The sequence below is a fragment of the Phalacrocorax aristotelis genome, chromosome 6, assembly GCF_949628215.1.
Source record: "Phalacrocorax aristotelis chromosome 6, bGulAri2.1, whole genome shotgun sequence".
NCBI lineage: Eukaryota > Metazoa > Chordata > Aves > Suliformes > Phalacrocoracidae > Phalacrocorax > Phalacrocorax aristotelis.
The window spans coordinates 11992337-12017671 of record NC_134281.1 but is presented as its reverse complement, the minus strand read 5'-3'; the positions used below and the strand labels follow the sequence as shown (position 1 = coordinate 12017671).

General features: G+C 46.2%; 1 protein-coding gene across 2 annotated transcripts in view; it reads right to left on the bottom strand.

The window, feature by feature from the left end:
- Positions 1-6326: 6326 nt before the first annotated feature.
- Positions 6327-25335, bottom strand: part of GRIP2 (glutamate receptor interacting protein 2) — a 133510-nt gene continuing 114501 nt past the window's right edge. For both annotated transcript variants that reach the window (XM_075095963.1, XM_075095962.1), the window contains exons 18-24: positions 25129-25268; positions 22548-22724; positions 19293-19446; positions 16202-16322; positions 12917-13153; positions 11049-11195; positions 6327-8548 (exon numbers count right to left, since the gene is read on the bottom strand). In XM_075095963.1, the coding sequence (XP_074952064.1) occupies positions 8351-8548; positions 11049-11195; positions 12917-13153; positions 16202-16322; positions 19293-19446; positions 22548-22724; positions 25129-25268 (1174 nt within the window). In that variant the 3' untranslated portion in view covers positions 6327-8350. The remainder of the gene's footprint in view (positions 8549-11048; positions 11196-12916; positions 13154-16201; positions 16323-19292; positions 19447-22547; positions 22725-25128; positions 25269-25335) is intronic.

The window sequence follows — 25335 nt, the reverse complement described above, 5'->3', positions numbered from 1 at the left end:
AATAATGCTGGTGGTCACCCTGCAGCAGCAGTGCAGCTCCTGGAGTGGAGGGGAGTTAGGAACGGTCTGCTGAAACAGAGCAGCAAAACTGATTTTTGCAGCTGTTCTTGGGGAGAGCAGGAAAACAAAAAAAAAAAAGGTGCAGCCTTATGATTGCTGTAACACAAAAGAAATCCCAACAACATCAGCAGAGACTTTAATGTCACTGTCAGGATAGCATCTTCTGCAGCTGTTTTCAGTCCTTGTGTATCCTACTTTTTCAACAGCAGATACTCCTGGTTCCTCTTCTCTGTCTCAGCATTAGGCAATTTGAGTAGCTCTGAAGACACATGGACACTTCCAGTCAGTAGGCCTTTACCAGGGAGACTTACAGTTTTGGTGAGGTCATGCTTGTCACACTTGGGTTCAAAGCTCCCACTTGTTGCATCAATGGCAAAACTCCATCCATGGGAGAACGTTTTGAACGTTTTAAAATAACTGATTATTAGCTTCCATGGCAGGTGGTCACTGCAGGATCACTCATGGAGGCATAATGTATATAAAATGTTAATAAACTGTGTATTGAATGGAGTGGACAAATTAGTTAAGCAGCTCAAGTACACTTGGAAGAAAGATGACCCTGACATCATTTCCAGGACACTCAAACTTTGAGTAAAAAAAAAATTAAAAAAAACCTCTGTGTTTAAGTAGACTAGTAGATTAACTCTTTCACCCTCATATGCATGCACACAAGTGGGAACATTGCTTCTATTCCAAGGCTGCAGATCATGTGCGCAAGTCTTGCAGAGCTGTTTAGGATGAGGATTGAGAAGGTTTAGGCATCACTTGCCTGCAAAGAGCCCACCTGCCAGGGTGCCCAAGTGGCCTTTCCTAAATTGGGGGTGGTGAAAGAGGGAACGTAGTGACAAAATCCTGGACTGTGGCCCCTCCAAGACTGCCTTGAGGTTGGACTTGAAAACTCTTCTGGCTCCTTGTAAGCACCACAAGGCTCCTGGTATGGGACGTTAGGTGTGGTGTGGCTTCAGGCAGCTGCCTTGGACTTCTTTTCTCCATAATCAGCATCCAAAGCTTTGTGGTTAGGACTGATGTGTAGTTGTGTATTTGTATATTTGCATGAGCAAAGGTCAGGAACTGTCAGCCCCTAATAGCTCATTTTATTTCTTGTAATCAAAGATAAGCTTAAGAAATGAAGTATTCAGTTGATTTGGTGATACTTGAAACCCAAAAAAACCCCATGTGCAAAAGAGACTCCCTGAGCTCCATGCTTTGGTCACAAAATTTTTCTATTGGTATCAAAGGTCAATATGAGTTTACTAGAAAGCTTGATCAAGGAAGACTTGAGCTTAATGAGCGCTAGCCCCAGCTGGAAAACTGCCTGTTCCAGCCCTGCACCACCCACAGGATCATGGCTCTTTTCTGCCAGCCCAAATAAACTTGACACAGAAAATGCTTCTCTGCTTGGAAAAAAAAAATTTGTTTCTATTTAAAAAATAAACATAAACAGTTGATTTTTGGTGTGTTTTTTCCAATTGTCATTGTGAATTGGTAATTTCAATTTACTCATGTCCTAAAACAAGAACAGAAAAAGCTTCAGACACCATCTGACCAAAAAAAATCCAAAACCGCAAGCTTGAAATTTTGCAGATTAAAAACATTAAGGAAAATTAATTCACCTCACACACACTTCTCCCAACAAAGGTGGAAAACTTTGGAGCCAGGGCTTGCAACTGGAAAAGAGCCTGACCCTGCTGGCATTGCTGGACTATTGAGTGGCAGCGCAGACACAGCCTTTTTGTATCGCTGCTGTGTCTTAATTTGAAATAATCAGTAACAGTGTCAGAACTGAATCACCATAAGCTTTACACAGCCCTGAGCTTTAGACTAAAGCAAATTAAAGACACTTTAAAAAGGAACAAGTTTCTGGAAGCTTCCTCCCTATGGTTTGGCTCTGCAGTGCACAGCAGGACAGTGCTGTTTGCGTTCCCATTTGCAGCAAGTGAAAACGTGGCCCAGCTTGAAAAAGATCAGAAGAAAGAAATAAAAATAAATAAATAAAAAAAAACCCAAAGTTAAATGATTATGCTAAGGAGCTGTGCATGTGTGCTTTTGTGTGCGTGCATATGCAGGGGAAGGCTTTGGTCCTGTAGTATAGCACATGTTAGCATGATACAGATTGTTTCCAACTCCATCTGCTTCTGCAGCTGAGATGTTCAGACCATTTTATTTTTGTTTTCAATATATAATAAAAAAAATGAGAACAGTGGCAAAATCATGCTGAGGGGCTGGGAAAAAAAATCCTTGGGGGCAAGTTGAGTAAGTTTGTCACCTGCTCCTGTTTTGGAAGCCAGCAACAGTCTCTCAGCGTTGCAGCATCCCAGTACTGTTCTGAAGTGCTTGTTGTTCAATAGGATGTTGTTTATCTCCAGTGTAATGTTGTGATTGTTACCTGATAATGTTGCCAGGGACTTCACGTTATAAGAGGTGGTCCATCTTGTTTGATGTATTTGGCTAAAAAACAGTGGTGGTTTTTTTTTATTATTTAAATTATTAGCAACTGTGACTACAGTAACATGATGAGTAGCACATACAGCAAGGAGGCACCATTGATGCTGGCCTCCTTATAAGAGTCATCTGAACTTTTTTAAAAACAAATACTTAAAAATATTTTTAAAACATTTTTTGTGTGTTCCAAAACCGGAATATTTGTATTTGAAAAGAATCCTGGAGTGTAATTTAATCCAAAAAACCCTAGCCTTTGTGTACATGGTAAATGTTTGTATTTTGCAGTTTCTGTTTTGCTTTTTAGATGAATAAAATGTATATGGACATTTTTAAGTCATCTTTGCTTTTTTAGATGAGTTTGTAATCACCTTATAATTGAAAATAAAACTTTCCTTTATAAACCACCTATGCTCTTGGATACCTTTTTTGGTCTTTGAGTAGCTCAATTCTTCCTTTAATCCTCTTATTTAATGTGGGGTTGTTGCTTTGGGGTTATTTTGTCCTTATAAAATATTCCATTTTGTGTGTGTGTGTGTGAGACGAGCTCACCAAGGTGCTCAGCCCAGCTCACTGTCTGACTCCGTGTCTGTCATGGTTTCATCCTTGTCAGCAGCTCAGCCCTCTCCATGGTGAGAGACTTGGAAGGGTAAAAAATGCAAAAAATTTGTGGGTTTGGATACAGACAGTTTAATAGTTAAAAAAAGGAGGAAGGAAAAAAACCCACGACAATAAAGAGGAAAAGAAAAAAAAAGAAACCAAGTGATGTAAAAGAAAACAATTTCTCACCACTAACCAAGCTAGTCCCCAAGCAATGGCCGCTCCTGCCCTCTTCCACCCACCCTTGGCTTTATTCCTGCAAACACCAGTGTATGGTGTGGCATATACGTTTGGTCAGTTGGGGTCAGCAGTCCCAGCTGTGCCCCCTCCCAGTTTCTTGTGCATTCCCAGCCTACTCGCTGGCAGGGCCGTGAGCAACAGAAGAGGCCTTGATGCTGTGTAAGCACCGTCCGGCAACAGCTGAAACATCCCTGGCTAATCAACAAGCAGTTTGGTTTGTTGGGTTGTGTTTTTTTTTTCTTTCATTTCTCTCAGCAATGGCTTTGGCTGAGCACAAAGAAGGGTCAGTGCTGGTCCCAGCCTACAGCAGTTCAGTCTTGCCCAGCCTATGGCCTTACTTCACTGGTGCTTTATTTTCCTGAGACCAAATCTTCATTAAGTGCAGTTGGGCATGTGCTGAGTCTTAAATGGCCATGAGAAAGTAGCCTTTTTTTTTTTCCCCCCTCTCCATTTTCCCTCTTTTTCTCATCTTTCTTTGAAAATGGAGCACTGATCTCCTCACTGTCCGTGCAGACACCAGCTTTGCTTGGCCCCTTCACAGAGGCATAGGGAGATGAGCACAGCTTTGTGAGTTATTGCTGTGAATCTCTTGCTGTGGGCTGAGATCACCCCAACTCAGCCCATTGCAGGGCTTTGCCTGCTGCTGTCTGTACCATCTTGGTTGCATGACGCCACTGCTGTGGGGGTTCATATATGTTAGAAAAAGCCCAATAGGAAGGAAAATGGCCCAAACCTAAAACCAACATTCATTTTCCTAGTGCACAGGACTAGTCATTTATGGCTTGCTGGTGGCCTGTTCAGTCAAGCAGAAAGAAGGTTAAACCAGAGAGGCCTTTTCTAAAGTTCTGATTCGAGCTAAGGAAAGAAAAAGCAGCATGTAGGTGGCTACTATTTGCGAAAAGTAAAGATCCTCAGCATTTGTGCATCAGGCCCTAATCACTGTTGAGGCTCCAGCACCCCATGCCCAGGATTAGCCCCAGAACTTAACTTTATTTGGAGGTTTTTTTTTCCTTGATTGGCTATTTTGCCGTGTGAGATTTGAGGACTTTGGCAGGGATTTCTCCTCCCATCAGCAATGCCTGGCCTAAGCAGCCCAATACCAGCACAGACAGAAACTGCAACATGTCTCAGGTTAAAATAAAATAAATAAATAAGCCGCTAAGCGCTATGAGCTGCTGTGCTGGTTTTGGCCAGGGTAGAATTAATTTTCTTCAGAGTAGCTATATAGTGTTGTTTTAGATTTGTGCTGAAAACAGTGTTGATAACCCAGGGATGTTGTAGTTACTGCTGAGCAGTGCTTACACAGGGTCGAGGCCTTTCCTGCTTCTCACAAGGTGCACAAGGAGCTGGGAGGGGGCACGGCTGGGACAGCTGACCCCAACTGACCGAAGGGATGTCCCACACCATATGGCATCATGCTCAGCATAGAAAGCTGGGGGAAGAAGGAGGAAGAGGGGGACGTTTGGAGTGATAGCGTTTTGTCTTCCCAAGTCACCATTACACATGATGGAGCCCCACTTTCCTGGAGATGGCAGAACACCTGCCTGCTGATGGGCAGTACTTATTGAATTGCTTGTTTTGCTTTGCACACATGGCTTTTGCTTTACTTACTAAACTGCCTTTAACTCAGCCCATTAATTTTCTCACTTTTACATTCCCAATTCTCTCCCCCAGCCCACTGCGGGGGGGGAGTAAGCAAGTGGCTGTGTGGGGCTTACTTGCTGGCTGGGGTTAAACCACAACAGCTGCTGCCAAAGGGCTTCATGTATTTGCCATGGGCAGCTGTCACCTGCCCATGGCTGCAGCTGGCTCCCTCAGCTGAGGTCCATGGGATGCAAGGTGACATTAGCAGGAGGATATGTTGCCCACTTGAGGCAACCAGCAGCACATACCAGGGGAGTAGCACCGTGCTAACCTTTTACCTGGTGTACACACCAAAACCCCATCAATCACGTTGCACAGGCTCTCATTAAACCTCCTGTTGCCCCAGTGCCTTGGCTGGCTCTGCATGGCTTTGGCAAGTCCCCAGTGCCAAATGTGTGAAGGGCCTTGTTCTGAAGTCTGCGCCCCAGGAGGGCAGCCAGAGATGGCAGATAAGGCTTGTTTATGTGGCAATGATTCCCCAGGTCTAACCAGGAGCATTTCCATACCATACTCAGACCTCTGAAAATTCCTGCATTACCCACTTGGCCATGAAGGGTTGCAAAACCCAGCTCACCCTTTCCTTGCCAGCAAGCAATTATTCCGTATGGCCTCATCTGCGGAGCATCCCAGCCTGCACTGCCCATGCTGGGAGCACAGAGGTGCCCCAAACCCCTTTGTAAGAGTGAAGAGAAGAAATCCTCAATGCAGGGATGCACGGAACTACATTCTGGGTTCATGGCAGTCACCTCTTTGGACATCTGTTTTCATAGGTGGGATGATTTGGCTACCACAGTGTGGCTTCCCAGGGCACTCCACTACAGCTGCAGGGTGCTGAGCATCAGACAGGCCACCTCCTGCCAGCACATTGTCCTCCAGGGCTTTTTCTAACTCCTTCCCAGGGATTAACTGTAGTTTTGCAAACACTGTCACAGACATGTCACGGCTACCACGTGCTTTGCTGCGTTGGTGTTTTGCCATGAAGGAGCCAAGGTTTAACCCCATCAGATTTCCAATGTGGCCAAGTAAAGCTGAAAGCAAGGCTGTAACCATGTGCAGAGTCATCTCCAGCTCTAATCACTAACAGCTAGAGCCAAAGTGCTTCCACGTCCACAAGGAGGGAGGAGACCAGCCCCAATTCCCCACTGCCGGATGGTGGCAAGGGACAACCCCAGCCCCACACTCCTAGCCCTGCAAGCAGTGGGCCCCCAGCAAAAGCCCCTGTGTGCCCTGGCCCTGGTCCTTTGAGGTTTGTCTTAACTAGGGGTCCTCTGGCAAGTTCAAATAGAGCTGGAAGCAGAGTGTTGCTTCACTATCATCCTCCAGCAGACACAAACCAAAACAAATGCATTTCATTTGCTTTTATTTAATTTAAAAAAAAAAAAAAAGTCAGTCATTGCAATCCCATTTAAATACAGAGATTTACAAACAGGTCCAAAACAGGACTAAAATATTCTTTGAAATGCTGTACTTTTAAATATTGTGCTTTCATAGATACATAAGAAAATTAGCATATAAAAATACTTTACAAGGAATACAGTCTAATATATGGATAAAAATACACATTTAAGTAATGCATTTCATCTTCATATCATTCAAAATGCATAGGAAGGGATACAAGGACTAAGTTTTTCTTCCTTTTTTTTTTTTTTTTAAAGCCTTTAATAAAAGTCTTCATTAAAAACCTATGAGAAGCCCCAGTGAGCTTCCACTGCTCATAATATTGCATATAAAAACACTTTCGGCTGCACTGTCAATGCTCCACAGTATCAGTTATGGCACATTATCTAGTTGTGGCAGCAATGGTATGAGATATTGCATACTCGAAGAGAAAATGGCTACAGCAACAAATAGCTGGATGGGGCCAGACACATCTTGAAGAAACACCCCAATACATGGTGCTATCACCGAGGGATGGAGTCACAAAGTGGCCCAGGGATGGATGGGGGCGGGGCAAGTCCTGGCTCAGCAAAATACTAACATATGGCATACACCTATCTGACACCCTACGCACACCACCGGCACACAGGCGGTGATGGAGGAACAGAAAGGGTAAGGGGGAATGGGGGCAGTAGGCGCCAGGGCTGCGGGTCCCCAGCCGACAGAGCTCCTCACCTCCACTGTGCCTGAGCCTTCCTGGGAAAAGCGATGCCAGGCTCCAGCCACCACCGGGACATGAACATTATCATAAAGTGCTAATACGTGAAACATGGCAGGCAGGTGAGGAAACTGATGCAAACATCACAGCCCCTCTTCCCCACAGGGTTGCAGGTTCTGGGGAGGGAGGGAGTGACCATGGGGCATCATGCTTGCAAAGCCATGGAGAGGCCAGTGACAGGCAAAGGTGGGTGGACCGGGGCAAGCAGCCGAACCCATGAGCCTGGCCCACGCTGGACACAGGACACACAACCTCCAACTAACAAAGGGCTTCTCGTGTCATTGCCTGACAGAAGAGAACAAGGTGTTATTAATTCAGAACAGCAGGGACAGCCCTGGGAAGATCACTGTTCTGCTATTTACTTGCAGCACAGGCCAGGTTTGCAAGCAGGACATCTCCATAAAGCCCAGGCAAAAAAGGTGGCCAGGGATTTGGGCAGGTTTTCAAGGTGTTTAGCCATGGGTACAGCCTTCTGCTCTGTATTAACTACTCCAGCACAGGTAACCACATTGCTTATGGGAATTGATGGTGAGACAAGGTGCCTCATTCCATCACAGGGTGAGCCAGCCCTGGCAGGAGATCATGGAAGGGCCTGGCAGGAGGCAGTTGCAAATAACAATTTTTTGAACAAGAATTGCATCCAGCCACTCTCAAGCACATTTTGAAGTGTCTTTTAAACAGGGTTTTCACAGCCCTGCACCAGGAGTGCAGGGGGGTGAGGAAATCGATTTATCAGGAGTGTTTAAAGGATGGAGCTGGGCACAACAGAAACGGAAAGGCGTTTCAGTCTTGCTGCATGCGATTAACCAAGCGAACAAGAAACATAATAGCACCATGTATGTTTATAGGATGGCCAAGGCCTTCAGGGTAAGGAGGGTGTCAGAGGCAGGACCCTGTGCACCCTGATGGCTGGGGCACAGGGGAATGCCCTGCCATGGGGAATGGCTGTGGATGCTCCTTCCTCCCGTCAGCAGCTTGTCCCATCACTGGTGCTGCCCATGGCCCGAGATGTGCATCCAGCTCTGACCTTTCCAGCAATATGTGGCGGTCTACACGTGACGGCTCAACTTAAGACCCACCTCCCCACTTGCAGGTTATGGTACACACAGCATTTACAAATACCAGTGCAAAAAACAGGAACCACCCCCCCCCCCCCAAATACCACAATGGCTCAGCAGAGGCCCTGGGCACTGTCTGCTCTGCTCCTGCTGCTCAGAGCGTCTGGATGCTTGCCTTGACCTCGGCGCCACAGGCCACCTGTGCTGGCAGCTCTCCATTCCCCTCCAGGGGAGCGTTGGCAGACAGTGCCAAGGGGTTTCGGCTAATCACCAGGTCCAGCTTATCTCCAGCCTCCGAAATCAGGGGAACAGCCAGACAGCAGTCAAAGTCTCTTGTTCGGATGCGGTTTACCTGCCGGGATGGGTTTAGGGCATGCCATGGGGAGGAACAACAGAAAGATCATGTTTGTTAGTCAGAAAATGCAAGGCTGGTGCTAAACCCACACCTGTGGAAACACACAACTCTTGGGGGTCCCTGATGTCAGGTTCACAGCAGAGCAGAGCAGGGGTACCCCTTCAGGCTGAGCACATCCTTGCTTAGCTGAGAAATAATGCAATAACCGGTATGGGAGGGTTAAAAAAAAAGTCTGGATCAGGCATAAACCCTGACCCCCAGTGTCTGGAGCAGTATTACAAGTATTAAACACTGCAGGGCTCAAAACCAGTTCTCCAGTTCAAGCCTGTAGGAGGAAGGTTGCCATTTTCCATTATTTTTTTGCCATCATGGCTTTTACTGGCCTTAAGTCTGTGATGCAGGGTATTCAGCACCTAGAAAACATACAGCTCAGACCCTGAGCCTTCTGTCAAACACTTTCCAGCTCAGCCAGCAGTAAATTGAGACTATACTGAACAGTTTCTGCTTCTCCTCTCTCTCCATTTACATCCTTCATTTCAGAGGAGTCTGGATGCATTTCATGTGGGCTCAGAAGGTGGCTGCTAATTCTCTCCGTAGGATTCAGCAGTGAAAGCACTTTTACTGATGTCTGTTGCTGACCTTCAAGCACATTTCTAGGCTGGGTCACCTGCAAGAACCACCCCAGGCCTCTCGCCTACAGCTACCAGAGCACCTGGGTGTGGTGCCATGACAGCTCCAGAATGGAGGTGGCTGGCAAACAGCATGGGGAGGGGAAGCAAGGAAGAGAGAAAGGAATTTCCCTCCCACCTTTGGAGTGAACATAACTCCTGAGGCCAGGCATTGCTTCCTTCTCTGGGTAAGGGCTGGATGAGTCCATGCAACCCTTCCATCCAAAACCCTTTCCCAGCATTAACACATGCCCGCAGAGCTGGGCTCTGTGACAGTAGCAGTGTCCTCCTGCCCTAGGCTGATGTCCACACAATTGAGCCCAATACTGCTCCTTACAGTGTAGTAACTAAGGACAATTTCTAGACCACATGTGGACAAGGAGAGATAAGCCAGGATCTTGCTCTGCCTTTGCTTTACGCCAGCCAGGCAGTTCCAGCGCAGAAGTGCCATTAATGCAATGCTGTGCTCCAGATAATCCATCTAGCCAAGAGGCAGAGGGTCTGTCACAGCAAGGAGGTGTTTCACTGGCCTTCAGGCACATCATCATTGCCATAATCAGCAGCACTCTGAAGCATACGCAGCACTGCATCTCTGTACTTCTTGCCGGGAGTTGCCTGTACCAGGCCTGCAATCCCTCATTCACAACTCCACACATCAACGCGATGGCAATCACCCCGTCTTCTTGTAGGTATGAGCCATGCGGCCCAGCATGTGGAAGGGGGCTGTTGGAAAGTCTCCACGCCGCTCTGTTTAGGATTTCGGGCACACCTCCCAGAGCACTTGGCACTCACAAAAAGCAACACATCCAACATTCAACAGAAAGGCAGCCCAGAGCCTAATTAGCTTCTTGTTCATTCTTGCACCATCTTTTATTTGAAGCCGAGAAGGAATAATTGTATAGCAGCCAACTGGCTAGAGACCGTAACAAGCTTAAACAAGGTTCCCCACAGTGCTGCCAGTTCTCCAGTTACCTGATGTACATAATATATTTGCTCTAATCTCACTGCTAACAACCCCCGCCTAGAAATTAGTAAAACTAAACATCTTTCTGAGTGTTTCCAAATATGGTCACAATATCTGCATTTCCAAATGATGGCAATTTTTCCATTAGGGTTGCACTTTCTCAGTTGCTGTTTCAGTTGCCCCAAAGCTAAAATAGTTGGTTTTCATCCATATAAAGCTCCTCTCCAATCTCCAAAACTCACTGTGCTCTTACTGTCCCCTCTGGTAGTCCAATATGCCCAGGTGATATATTTTACAGACACTGCTTTCGACCAGCTTTTATTCTGTTTCTGCATCAGCTAGTTGAGATCAAGTAGCCTTCAAAGAAAAATATCCATGAAAAACACTTGGCTTGAGGGATGCATTTCCTATAAAACACTTTTAGTTGTCAAAGGCATGCACAGAACTTAATGAACACCACTTTAACTCCACATGTGGCTTTGCAGGAACTCATATAGGTCAACACAGGCTAGTTCATCCAAAAATCACCCTTTTACATGACAGGAAAAGGACTGAGGGTGAAAGGGGGAAGCTACACAGCTTTTTGGTTGTTTTGAGGTGCCTGAGCTCAAAAAGGCCAGTGCCAGGCAGGCTGTGTCCTGGAATAGGTGTAACCTAGGGGTACCACCTGCGGGTACTACCTAGTGATTTCTCACTATAAATCACAGGTCTCATGGAGCGCTTGGTGGCTAAGTGCTCACCTAGTTGGCTAACTATTACCTTTCATTAAAGTTAGTGCTGCCATGGATGGGTCTCACTTCTCTCTTCCTCTCAGCCACTCATTCACTCCGTCCCAGCCTCCAGAACTACATTTTGCATTTATTACCTGAAGCACTCTGTCATATGGCTTGAGGCCACACTGATCTGCTGGCCCATCCGGGCGGACCATATTTACATAGACACCTTTTTCTAACAGGCCATCCGACACACTGAATCCGAAGTCTTCACTCGCTGGGTCTTTGTGGAGTGTCATCTGGAGGGGCAGAAACAGAACACATGTTTTAATGCAGCAGAGGCAGGAGGAGGTGTACAGGGTTGGCAGGACAGGAGTAGCATAGATAATGTGTGTGGACCTACAGCAATTCTGTTCTAGGTCTCCTGGGCAAATTTTTCTCAGCCTGGGCAGCTAATACAGATTAAGCCGTATTTACCAGACACCATCACATGGACAAGTGCTTTGGTGACTGGCATATAACCAACCACACAACAGTCCCTCTCCCTTAGATGTGGAAGGAAACACAAGCAGTGTAATACAGATAGCTGCCATATTTCACCCAAAGAGCAACAAAGCAAGTGTCATTAATGGAGCATTGCCTTCCCTGGCCCAGATTATGCTGTGCACCTTCTGTGTATGCCAGACCAGCAGATGAAAAATCAACATGTTCATAGGGAATTTTCAATGTAGTGCTTCTAATGTGAAGACAGATTTTTAATTTTTAATACATCACTGAGCAAGAACATCTAAATTTCCCCATATTATTCATGAGTTCTTTTCAGAAAACTCATATCAATAAGTGCTGACGTACTGAGGACAAGAAATGGGTAACCTCAGCACCCTTCCCCTGTGCATGTCACTCTTTGGCCCCATCTAAAGGAGGGTTGCACTTCTGGAAGTGTATCTTGCCACGGGCTAACACTCGGAGCCAGGGACAACTGATTCACCACCACCACCAAAATCCCTCTTTGCCTCCCATGAACTGGGAGTGCATCTCTACTGTGTGGCTCTAACTCCATAGCCGCGTTCTTGGCTGGGTGAGCTTCACGGATGTGCGGTCCTTGGGAAGAACAGTGCCCAGGATGACACACAGGAGCAGCCCACCTGGTCTCAATCTCTTCTCCAAACACAGCCAACAGCAGACGCTCCAGCAGAATGAAAAGTCACCCTATAACGTGCCTAATTACACATCTCTCCTCCTTCAGGTATGAAGGAGTTTTATGTAAAGACACATTTGCCATGCCCTGAAGGACAGGAGCAGATGAAACATGAAAAAGTTTTTTTCCAGCTACCATAACTGCAGGTTTCATTCTAAAGTCACACTAGGAAATAAAAAGGCAGTCAAATTTTTTGAAACCTTTCCAGCTCTCTTCCCTGCTTGCATTCTGCATCAGCAGCTTCTACAGTTAATTACTTCACCTAATTACTATTGCCTTGCACCATGCTTAAACTGGCTACATTCAGCTCGGTACTGAATTCAAACAAGTATCCCAGCGCTGAAGTCCTACCATTTGCACCCTTTCAGATAGAGTGGAAGGGCAGGGAAAATAAGTTATTTATAAGTTATTATAAGTTATTTTTAATAAGAAAAGTGGCCTACAGAATGGAGCGTGCTACTCAAAAAGGGTTGATGGATTTCTGCAGGACCATACTTTGAGATCTCTCTTGTGTATCTGTAGCACAAATTGATGAACTCCAGAACACAAGGACAAATATCATATAATAAAGGGAAACTGTTTTGAACTCTGCTGAAGCATGGCAGCTAAATCTCATTACTCTTCTGAAGGGGCCCCTTCCTCTTCATCTGACCCTCTGGAAACCTTTGCTGCAGATATTGGTGGGGGCCATCTTTAACAAGGAACATTTTATGGGCGTACCTCTGAACAAAAGAGGTTTTCTACAAGGTCGCAAAGCTTCTACAGTTTTAACCATCAAGGTACTGCAGTGCCACAGCCAGACCAATCTTTGGCAACACAAACCTTGTGAAATTCGAGGGGGGTAGGGGACATGATTTCCTGCATCTCTTTCTCAATCTTCTTCATGTCCAGGTTCCTCTCATTCTTCTTGGCAGGGGAGCTGCTTCCCTCGGTCTGTCTGTCATCACAGCTGGAGTTTGCTTTCCTCAACGGGCTCAGTCCCGATGGGTTGACAGAGTCCAGGAGCAGCTTGCTGCCCTCCAGGCCCAGGTTGTGCACGCTCCCCGTCATAATGGATGCCTGTAGGGCGAGGGCACAAAGTCACTCTGCTGAGCTGGCAGCAGGAAGAGATGGACCACACAGCAACAAAAGTGGCACAGACAACAACAGGGGAACCATTGTTCACATTAGTCAGAACAGTAAGTACCAAGAAGCTCTTCCAGTTAGCTATAAAAGCCATTTCCAGACCTCAGGAGCCTGCTGCCTGTCTGTCGCTGACCTGCTGCGTGCTCTCCCACCCCAATGTGGAGCTTTATCTCAGAAGGAACCATTTGTGAAGCATCTCCTTATTTTTTCTTGACCTCTTCTACACAAACAGCACCAGGCAGGCCTCATCTTGTGCAGGAACCTTCTTGGTAGTCAAGAGGATGAACATCCCTATCTCAGGGGGGTGCCAGAGGGACTGGTGTCTGCCTGGCTCTCCAGCCTACCCCTGAAGGCTGCAGCATTGCACAGTGCTGGCAATGGCCCAGGGAAGTCAATACCTGGGACTCCACTGAGGCCAATTCAGCAGAGAAATTAGGATTTTATCTGTCAGCAAATGGGAGCCGTCACAGAGCAAAACTGAGTTAAACATATGAAATTAAGTAGTATTTAAGCCTGATCATCCCTGATAGCATCCATTAAAAGATGTCCCTAAGTAGATTCTACTCCATTTGGCAATGCTTTTCACTAATGAGATTATATTGATCAAAGCTAATGAAGGAGTCAAGAATCCAGTCTGTGGAACCTCAACTGGCTCCAGGTCACAGAGTCCTTTTAAACGGCATAATGAAAACTGTCATTTCAAAGTTCAGGCTCCAAGGGTCTGCAGTCCCATTAAATGTCAAAAGGTAGAAGAAAGAAAAGGAAAGGTAGGGAGCAGGTAGCAAAATTCAGCAATGCTAAATGTGGCAAGTCAAAGAGCAATTGCTTCTGTGCACAGGGGAAATATCATCTGACTAAATGTCTAATCAAGGCCCTCCAGCTCTTTGCTCCAAGCTGAAACAAAGGCAAATAAAGCAAATCCTGGTGGCAGGATGAAAATGCCAGTACTAGCCACATTATTCCAAATAGGGATGGGTAAAATACAGAAAATCTTTTATCTTTGCATGTTTCAGGTCTTCAAACAAAAATTACTTAATCAGCTCGTGTTTGGACAAAACTGAAATACCTGCTACACGCTGGAGGGACGTTGAGTTACCACATACTTGAAATGCAGATTAACAAACAGCAGTACAGCCAACCAGGGTATGTTTGTTCACTGACCTCAGGCATCCTCAATACCCTCCAGGACACCATGCCGTGCTGTACCAACACCAGCATTTCAGAGCCACGGAGGAGAACAGAAAGGTGTGTCCACGTCATGCTACTGACCTCTCACATGTACCGCAAATACCGAAACAGGCTGCTACACAACAGCGAATTGTTCCTACAGCATTCAACTCCTCCTCTGTCTTCAAGGTATTTCAATACTCATTGCAGCATCACAAGCAATTTTCTAGGTGCTTTGGGTTAAGTGCAAGCAGCAGAAAGGGCAATTCCAGACTTCTCCAGCCTCTAACTGCCCCACATTATTTTTCCCCATGTCTTAGTTGCCCTCAGAGCAAAGCAGGGACACACACTCCACTACAGACATACTGGAAAAAGCCTGTTTCTACCCATACCAGGTAGTCTGAGAGTGGTTTGCTACTGTGTGTGAACATGTTTCCAGGCTATCTTGGGTCACCTTGCATGACACTTTCAAATGTGGAGCATGAAGAGTCAAATTAAAAACAAACAAACAAAAAAACCCCAAACCAAACCAAAGAAATCCCCTGTGACTGTCATAAAACTGCAGGAGGCGAGGAGCTGGGGCTTAGAAACCTGTGACACAGTAAAATTCCCAATGAGCATTGCACATCCCACACCACACCTCAGGAAGGATGGGCACACAGAAAGGGAGTTAAGATAATAAAGATAATAAATGTTACTACTAATAATAGGCAGTTAAGATAATAAAGACATCATTTTGTGCTTCAGCACAATAAATTTAATCGAGATTTCCTCACGCACTTACAGTTGCTAGGGACCAAGGAGCAAAGAACAATTAGTAAGTCCCTTGTCACCAATATTTTCACATATAGACCAAAACAGGACTTCCCTTTTTCACCTCCAATTATTCAGAAATTGCCTTTTCCCTCTGAAGCCTACGTTATATGCAATTGTGCATAAAACCAGTCCCACTAGGGGTGATGGAAGGCACGACCCAGAAAGCTCTTCCCAGTCTCCTGCACCCAGAAGGCAGGGGGAGAAGGGAGACAGGAGTTCGTGGGGTTCCAGTCCTCCTTATGGGCTGCAGGAGCTGAATTGGGGAGGGGAACAGCATGGGTCCCATCCTACTAGGCAGGTTTGCTTCCTGCTGCTCACAGTCTCAGGGGAGGCCTTTATTTGCATCCCACAGCTTAGAAATCCAGGCTCCCCATCCTATAACCGGACACAATAACATGACCTTCAAAGCATTTTGGATAAAGAAAAGAGAAAGTCATTTGTGAAGAGAGGAAACACCTTTATTTCTGCAGGAAGCAATTACTTTCTCAGATTTTTCCATGGGGAAGGCTGGCTGAAAAGCTTCCAATTACCCATTTCACTGAAACAGTTTCCGACAGACTGACAGCTAAATGCAAGAGATATGTTGGGCTCGTCTATATTTGAAGCAAGGCAAGCCTTCAGTCCCAATGGGGTTTTGGGGACCTCCTTTTGCTTGGTCTTTAAGTACTTTGGACAGACAATATGTTTCCAAGCAGAGGGTTTACTGTTTGATAGTGGAGGTTTGCCAACAGTCATGTGAAGACTGTTGGCCAGCAACAGTTTGCCAAAAGAGCGTGAGTTCCTGATGGGTAAGTCACTGGCTCAGGGAAAAAATGCACGCAAGCAACTGTCTAATGAGACATAGCTATCCACTAGTACTGACACAGATTAAACTTAAACCCTTCACCCCACTGGCAGCACAGGGACACTACGGAAAATTAATAGATCTGGGGAAACAGTCTAACATTTACGGCAAGAGCAAAACAATAGGATCAGCAGCAGATTCAGAAAGTGATTTACCTCAATCTCCCTCAAAAGTTCAGACTGGCCGCATGTTTCCAAATCCTCCAAAGCTTCTCCAAAAACACGCCAAAAACTATCCTCGTGAGTGGTCTCAAGGCCATTTTGGCGGTTGGGGTATCTGTTGTAACGTAGGAACCAAACATTGTCAGCACTCTTCTGCAGCAGGATGAAAGCCGCAAGGCTACAGCAAGTGTCTCACCAGTAAAAGCAGAGACTTGAAGAGTCTTCATATACAAAAGCAAACAATATGAACTTTTCAGACAAGAGTCCGAATACGAGACCTCCATGCATTTACTAACGGGGCAAGTGTCCTTCAAAGGAAGAATTAAGTTGGTGTAGTAATGTCAAAGTTCAAAGGGTAAATTAAAAAGTGCCTGTAGGAAGATTGTAGGTTTAGGAAGACGTTTTGGTGAAATAGAGAAGTGAAAGAAAGAAGGATGCATTATGGGTAAACCAGGAGCCTCAGAGACTGTTAGTACAAAGGCTGATGGGATAGAGCTCAGATCTGAGACACAGAACACCTGAGAAGAGAGAGAAAAACACAGAGGGTAACAGACATGGTGAGAAAATGATAAATACATTAGGTCTCTATGAGAATAAATAATGCAAAGATGTATATAAAAATGATTGCCCTGGGCCAGACAAGCAAATGCGCACTACAGCCAGCAGTATCGACAGTGTCATGTACAACCCATACAAACCAAGTTTCATTTGCTTTGGGATGGCCAGGGAACTGAGCTGTTACTTTCAGGAGTTCTCTTTTTTTTTTTTTTTTTTTTTTTGCCATAGAACAGTCATGGTGCTTACAGCCATGTAACATTTGCCACCAGTTCTATCTACAACAGAGAATAAGGATTGAGAGAACCTCTTTCAAGGTGGTACAAACACACATTAACCTGAATACCATGTGCATCTTGCTGGGGGTTCTGCAATTTCCCACCTTAGCAGTTTCAGCATCTCTTATCTCTGACCACAAGCCAGGTTCAATTCTTGGACTTCAGAGGGCTGCAACATGTTTAGAACAAGCTAGTGAAGCAGGTGACACCAGACACTGCTTACTGAACACCAGGCTCTGTGCAGAACTCAGACCATCAGCACTCAGTTTAACAGGAGCCTCCTGAAGGAAACTCCACAGTATTAAACCAAGGTCACAATAAACCCACTAATGTGTCATGGGAAGAGACCCCAAGAGGACAGTGACATTAGAGCAGCCCTAACCCATCTTCTACACATCTTATTAGGAGCTGCATGGACAAAGCTCCACCTCTGCAACATCTGGCAGCATCTTGCATAGCTTAATGGTCATCAGCATCGCAGATGGGAAGGGACGCTCATCCACCAGCGCCACTGAGCAGACTCAAAACATTTTACTTGAGTACAAGTCAAAGAGGCATTGGCCTCCATTAAATGTATAATGACCTCTTGGGCTATTAATAGAGCTTTTTCCAGATCTCTATTATTGCAAAGTCTTTAGCACGCACTTTGCTTTTCATCCACTGGTTTAAATGGGACTCTGTAGCAAGCACATAAACTCCCACACACATGCTTTTGCTTCTTGTGGGATTGTGGCCTGCCTGGAGAAAGCAGTATCTGACATGGCTTATTGTATTTTAAATTTACCCCCCACCGCTTATCAGCTTTTAAAGGACACTAGCCTTTACACCAGGCAGAAAGGTCAAAAAAACAACCAGTGAGACTTTATAAAAATAAACCAAAATTTCCCCCCAAAAGGAATTTTCAATTCTTTCCCCTTACTCATTTCCTTCCTCTGCTCCCAGGTTCCCAAAGAAGCAAACATCCCTTCCAGTTACCAGTTTCTTGCCTCTCAGATCAGCAGTATAACAAACACATCCAGGACGCAGATGAATCTGTACGGGCTCTGACACCACTGGGTCAGCAGGTTTTTCCAGGCTAAAGACAGCCCGGGTTAGAGACATTTTGTTTTCTTCCTAATAAAAAGGACTCAATGGCATGAACCATTTCAGTTGCAACTTTGAGTTCAGGCTTGGAGCCCTCACTGGGGGGACACAAGGCTTCAAGCGCTCAGATTTGCTAACTTCAGCTGTCAGCAGCCTCACTGGGAGGGCTATGAGGGATCAATGACCTCTGCGAGCCAGCTCTCACTGAGAGGCAAAACAAGAACAAAGTCTCTACCACTGCCAGCCTTCCTGCCAGTTTGATCATCATTAAATAGGTGGAAATGGCCATGAGGTGTTCTAAGGGTTTTGTTTGGACAAACAAAAGTTAAGGAAAAAAATAAGAAAAAAAAAAAAAGAACCGACAGTAACAACACGACACACACAACTATGGGGACTCTGGAGGATGTTGAGGGGAGGGTTAGTTACGAAGCAACAAGGCTTTTCTGCCATGCATGGCTCAATGAGGGACAGCCTCTGGCCAGGACAGAAACAGCAGGGTTTTCACCCAAAGCAAGGGGCAGCTGCAGCCTCCTCCATGGGCTTGGCAGGCGTTGCAGAATTTATCTGACGCTGGCTGAGCCAGGGGATTAAATTGGCCATGCTCACTTGGCATGGCTTTGACCATGGTGCTGGAAAGGCCAAATTGTGATGGAGAGAGATGTCCAGCCACAGTTTTGGGAGATTTTAACTTGGACCTGCAACCTCATACTGGTCCTCCAAGAGCTTTGGTTGGCCTTTTTGGCTTCGTGGCATCAAGCTGTTGTGAAGATGCATCCTCCCTTAAAAGTGTCTGGCCAACACAAGAGGGCACAGCCCTTGCCATGTCTATTTATTACACCTAGTCTAGGAAAATACTGCAGTTTTTATATGGCAGGAGTATGAGATGTGGTAAGAACCTGTAATCCATGCAGCTGAGGCTGTCCTAACTCCAGACGCAAATGTTACCTGGCTACAGCAGAGGTGCCATAGAGCTACACCAAAGGTAACCTGGCAATATGGAGGTGGTTCAACAGAGCAGATCACCATCCCAGCACCCCTCCCCATGGCTGCCTGATGCAGAGATGGGGACATCGATAGCCACTCCATCACGTTCCCATGCTGCCTTGTCCCTATGCAGTGACACCCACATTTGCAGATGTACCTCCCTGCCTCCTCCCACCCCTCCGTACCTGCTGGGCTTATCCCAGTCATCTTCACTGAAGCTTCCATCCATGTAGGGGTAGTTTTTCCTGGGGTCCCCTGGAGGAGTGCTGCTCTTTTGTCTGCTGTGTCTCCATTCGTGTGGATGGAGGGCTATGCCTGCAGCCTGAGGTATGTAAGTACCTAGGGAAGGCAAAAGGCAGTGGGGAGAGAGAGAGAGGGTAATCCCTGGTCAGAAAACTCAAATGCGGTTAAGTCATGCTGAGCCAGAAGAACCCCCTTCCCCAAGTCCCAAACCTGAGGCCACCTGGATTGCATACTGCTTCCATTTCAGTTGTCCAAAAGGAGTTGTTCTTCCCATCTCTTCTTGCTTTAACCAAAACAGCTTCTCAGGATCTTGTCATAAGGTGCCCCATTTCTCCCTTGCTCCTCCCTTCTAAGTAGCTCTGTGGTGTGGGTGCAGGATCCACAAAGCTGGGGCTACACATACCTACAGGTGTAGATCCTACCCCCAGCCAGCTCCAGCCTTATTTAATGGCTCCTGTTTCTACACTGAACCCAACAGAAACTGTGCTGCTGAAAATAGAAAATTGTGGTGTTTAAATACAGCAAGTCCTTCAAAGGGCATAAAGAAGATGCTGCCAAGCCTCCCTTAGTGTGCCCAACCCCATTCATTCTGAAGGATTTGGAGGCCTGATTTCTATTAGGAAAAAAAGTTCTTCATTTACATTCTCAACTGTCTTTGGGTCTTAATGGACAGCACAAAAATATTAATAGGGTATAGAAGGACAGCAGCAAAGAAACTCCATCCAAAGCGGTGTGACAAAACAGCATCCCTTCAACAAGTGTGGTGGTGTTGAGGGTACCTGGTGGTGGTCACCGGCTCCAATGTGCTCAGCAGTGGTAAATGAGGAAGAGCCAGCTCTGCTCTTGAGAGCTGTCAGTGAGTTCCTGCAGGTGGCGGAGCCCTTCCATGCCTTTGGGATCAGCTGGTACAGGTACAGAAAACTGCTTCAGGGACACGTGTATGAAAGGCAAGGAACAGGAGGAAAAACTCTGCTGGCTTGAGAGAGGGGAGGCTCATTTGTATCACATTTGATAGGAGATCAGTATGGACTGTTAGGGTGAAATCAGACAAGTTTCGCTACATCTGCCCCTAAGGACACCCCTGTAGTGTAGTGCTTTACTCCGGAGATGCAAACCCAACACTAGCAAGTCACAAGATCCCCAGGGCTCATGAGGAGCTGCCTGGACAGAAACCTTCCAAAACAGAGCACTCCTCAACAATGTCAGTGCCATCTACAGGGGAAATAAATCTCCTGTGTCCCCTGCCCACCTCCTGCTGCCCATTCAACATTTCAGAGAAATCTCACAGCCTTTCCAAGAAACATTATACACTTCTATCACACACTGTGCCAAGTGAACAGGAAGAAGTAACAGAGAAACACATAATTAAGGGAGACTTGACCTCCCAGACAGCTAAGAGCACTGGAAATACCCAAAGACAATGCCGGCACTTTATTTGAAAATGCCAAGGCCTGTTATTTCACTTAGCTGAGTGTTTCCTCTGTGTGTTTTTAAAAGTTAGACTGCTCTGAAGACAGCCCCAGAAAAGTGCTTGCCAACATCTTACAGCTGTCAGGACCACTTGCTGCCTGCCAGAGCAGAACAAGGTGCCTGGATGCAGGTCCCTGCAGCGGGTGGGCAGCAGGTTTGGGCTGGGCACAGGGGGCCAGGGACCGCAGGGGTATGTGTGCAGAGCTGTCGCTTGAGTGCCACCGGTTTCACCTCCTCCCTCCAGGGAGACGGGCTGGATCCCTCGGATTTGGAGCCACCTGGTGGCATGTTCCCACCAGGCCCGGCACAGCTTCCTCGCCCAAACCCTTCCTTCAGTGGTTTCCAAAAGCTGTGGATGAACCTAAAACCTGCAAGGTTGCAAAGCCCAATCAATGGTTCTCCGTTTGGGGAGCAAACCCCAATCTCCAGGCTCTGTGTGTCCCAGGTCTCCCTGCATCCTGCCTTCCCTGTCCACCCCATGGGTGACCCTGCATGTCCTCCCTACCCTCCAGCATCCCTCTTCCCAGTCAGTGCCAGCACACCACCATGCAGCCAAATGCAATTGCCAGGGAAGATGAAAGAGCCCCTGAAGCAAGTCTATGGATGTTGGGCAACTGGGCATCAGCCCCGCCCCACGGGGCTCTGTGCTCAATTGCTTGTTCTCAATTTACTGGTAAAAGCAACCACTTTGCTAAATCCAGGGTCCAACTTGTTTTAACATTCAGTTAGATGGAGAAGGATTGCAGCATTAGGAAGGCCAGGGGATTCGTCCTTAATGAAGCCTACAGTCCCAACTGCACTCCCAGATTAAGACTTCAGACCAACAGAGGCTGAAGGAAGACACAGGCATGGTGGAAGATACACCTGCATGGTGCTGTCCTTTGAACTTTTCTAAGTCAGAGTGCAGTGAGCACAGACACTCTCTTTGCTAAACAGACTGAAGGTGCTTTGCAACAGCACTCCTGCAGCATCCCTCCCTGTTTTTACATTCTGTTCTGGACAGCAGTCTTTTCACCAATTTCTTTTTGCAGAGGTGATTCAGGGTTTTGTTTTGTTTCAACAAGGGCTAATACTAGCTTACGTCACTAAATCTGAACTGGAGTAACTATTTTCCAGTGTTTCCCTCCAAGTAAAAATCTGTTCCCATGACTAGCGCATTCTCCATCCCAATTCCATATGCCTGCCAGAAGCCACAACTGAATAAACCTGGCCTTGAAGACATGTGTTCATCCAATCACTCACTGGAGAGTTAGAGATACTTTCTTGTAGTATTACCTTAATTATTTTGTTAAGTGAGTGCTTCTAGTCACACAACATTATTGTGGATTTTAAAACATCCTGAAGAGGATTAGTATGTCCTGCATGGCCTCTCTGGAGAATTGAAAGTGAGCTATGGACCAAATATTCTCTAAGACATATGGCCAGTGAATACTTCCCCTGATTATGTGAATTATAACGTGCTGTAATGGTTTTGAAAATGCTGTGAACAGTATGATGCCATATAAGCCGGAAGAAATGTGCCAATAAAAACCTAAAACAGATACATCAGCTCAGAGCACCACGTGAGTGCATTTAAAATACATTTTGTTCCTGGCTGGAAGTGAGAAACCATGCAAATGTGGTCGGACCACAGGCTTTGGCTCACATTCAGCCTCTAGACAGGTTCAGAAGCTCTGCCTATCTTCACCTTGGCCCAGAGACCCCTAAGAAAAACAACCCTGGCTTACCTTGGCTTCCATACCCAGCATCAATGCCAGAGCCATCCCAGGACTCCATAGCACTGTCCACACTAGGAATTGTGGTGGAGTATATCTCAGACAGCTTGCTAGTTTTCTGGGAGTCCGTCAGTTCATCTTCTGGGTCGCTCACTTCGTTTATACTCCCCGACTTCTTGGGATAGGATTCTGAAACCAGAACATGCCTCTTTAGCAGGCACGAAGAGCAAACATCAGGGCAAGGTTTAGGCTGATGTGGAGGCAAGCCCAGGTACTGTAAGTCTTTTGAAGACCCTCTTTAGCTCTTCAAAAGTAGCTGAGAAAGGCCTGTGCACTACAGTTGAAAGGAATTAATGAAGTACTCTTTTCTCAAGCTGAATCGAGAAAAAATGCCTGAGGTTTTAGCACATGGAGTATAAGAAACAACCATGAAGATTTGAGGATTCCCAAATACGAGAGAGTTGGGACCTGATGACAATTCACAAGTGCATCTTCTTGTGTCTTTGGAAGCTTCCTCTGAACAGCCCTGCGTAGAGAAGTGTTGGCCTTTGCAAGCAATAGCCCATAGCTTCTCTGGTCTCAGAGAGCCTCCTTTATACTCAGATCAGCAGCGCTTCCAGCCAAACTGCTTCTGGTATGATATGCCTTGGGGGACAGGACACAAACAGTGCCAGAGCAGCATGCAGCCAGGGTGCTGGCTGCAAACTTTGTGTTATAAGTAGATGTTTCAATGAGATTCCAACAATACAACCTGGTCCCAAACTACTGGAGATGAAGTTATAGGCCCCTTCCAAGATTGTACAACCTCATATCAATTCAGAGCTAATCACTACCCCTCCAAGAGTGTCCTATGCAGTCTCACAACAACGGTGGAATTCCTGGGCCTGGTATTTTGAGGCTGAATTTCCCCTGATTAGTGATTGGAAATAGAAAGCTGAATGTGGATGATGAAGATCAGACCTTCCCTTCCATTATTTTCGTAATAATAGGCCCTTATTATCACTATATCAAATTTACTTTCAGGCAAAAGCTATCCAAGGAATGGTTTCTCAGCACATGCATTTCTTTGTACTGAATATTTTAAAGTCCGCATTGGCTAGGTATCCTGTTAGCCATCCACACCCTGGATCTCCAACTCACAGAGGCTGGAATGAAAAGTTCTCTGAAAGTCTGCATTTGTCAGTGAGGACAGATTATTTTACCCAACAAAGTCTAGTGTCCTGAAAGTCCCTATTTTCCAAGCATTCAGAAGATTGCTCACCATGATTAACTCAAGATTACCTTGAAATTTCAATTATACCTGCTTCATTCTCAGAATTATTAACAAGTCTCCAACTGGCACTTGCATGTCAATTATTTCAGCAAGTCGCTGTGACGATGCTAAGTGTCAGCGGGGGGTGGGGGGGGGAAGAGTATTTCAGACCGAGGATCAAGACACGGCTTCAGGGAACAAGACTGGGGTTTCTTGAAGAGGAATCAATTCCCCAGTTCTGCCTCTACTGCTAAGTCATCACCCCCTGCCTGGGCTTCCTCCATTTGTAAAATAGGGGCATTGCTACACATTTGCAAACTGCTTTGAGGTCTACAGAAGTGCCACGCTTAAGAGAGATGCTACTTTGTCAGATGCAAGACAGACATCCCACAGGCCAGGCTTGCTTGGAAGAACTTTATCGCTTGATTTCTTCCAATTTCTGCAGCACTATGGGCCACTGGCTGAGTAGGTCCAGCTACATCTAGAGACTGCAGAAGCATGGCACAAAAAAAGAGAGGAAATACTGGGTGTAGGGAGAGATAGAAACGGAGCCAGAATGCACCAGCTGCTTTCTGAGCTTGATGAAAAAGCCTGTTTGGCTGTGACTTTGCAGAAGCAGTCAAGGAGAAAAGTTTGCATGTTCCCTGGTTTCCCTGATCCCCTGTCTCTGTCCCCCAAAAACGTGGCCTGCCTGTACTAAGTATGCTCCTGCTCTTTGATACAGTGTCAAGAACAGCAGCTTCAAAGTCACAGGGAGCTTGGCAAGGAAATGAGAAGGGGATTTCCAGAGTGAAGGCAGATGCTTTGAAAGATGATCTTAGGACCCTGACTCAGAAAAAAAGGTGTAAAAGATTTATTGCCAACCACTTTCAAAAAGTTGAATTAAAGGTGTTTTGTTCCCCCGCCCCCAAAAAGATTCTACCAGCTCAGAGTCCCCTTGCTCACTTTTGGGGGGTTACATTTCAAAAAACATCTTCATCTTCTACTATTAAAAGCATCTTCTGCTTCACTGTTGAGTGAAACACCCACACAGACAGGGAATGGCACCAAAAGTACACGTTATCAAACTGAGAAAAAAATTATTACCACCGATAAACCTGCTGCCTAATCTCTTCCTAGTACCACAGAGAACCCCTGGGTTGTCTTTTTTTAAGCCTGTGAGTCAGAAGTCAAAAACACACCCATCTTCTCTCTGTCCCCATTCATGCCCCTGACCATGCTGCCTCATTTCACCTTCCACAACACATGAAGAAAACCCACATTGCTACCTACTCCATCGCCCAGGGTTCCTGCTGGGGTGCACCTTTGCCCTCCCACGCCAAACCAGGCTCCCCAACTCACTCTCCGTCTGCTTCTTGATCTTCAGAGTGACCGTCTCTCCTGCCATCTGCAGCAGGTGAATGGCTTCACTCAGCGGTTTGCCCTTGAGGCTCACGTTATTAATCGCTAATATCCGGTCACCAACATGGATGGCTCCGGTTCTGCAGAGAAAAGGTGCTGTTAGAAACTTCAGAGAAGCAATTTGCCTCTGTGAGACAGGCCATTAAG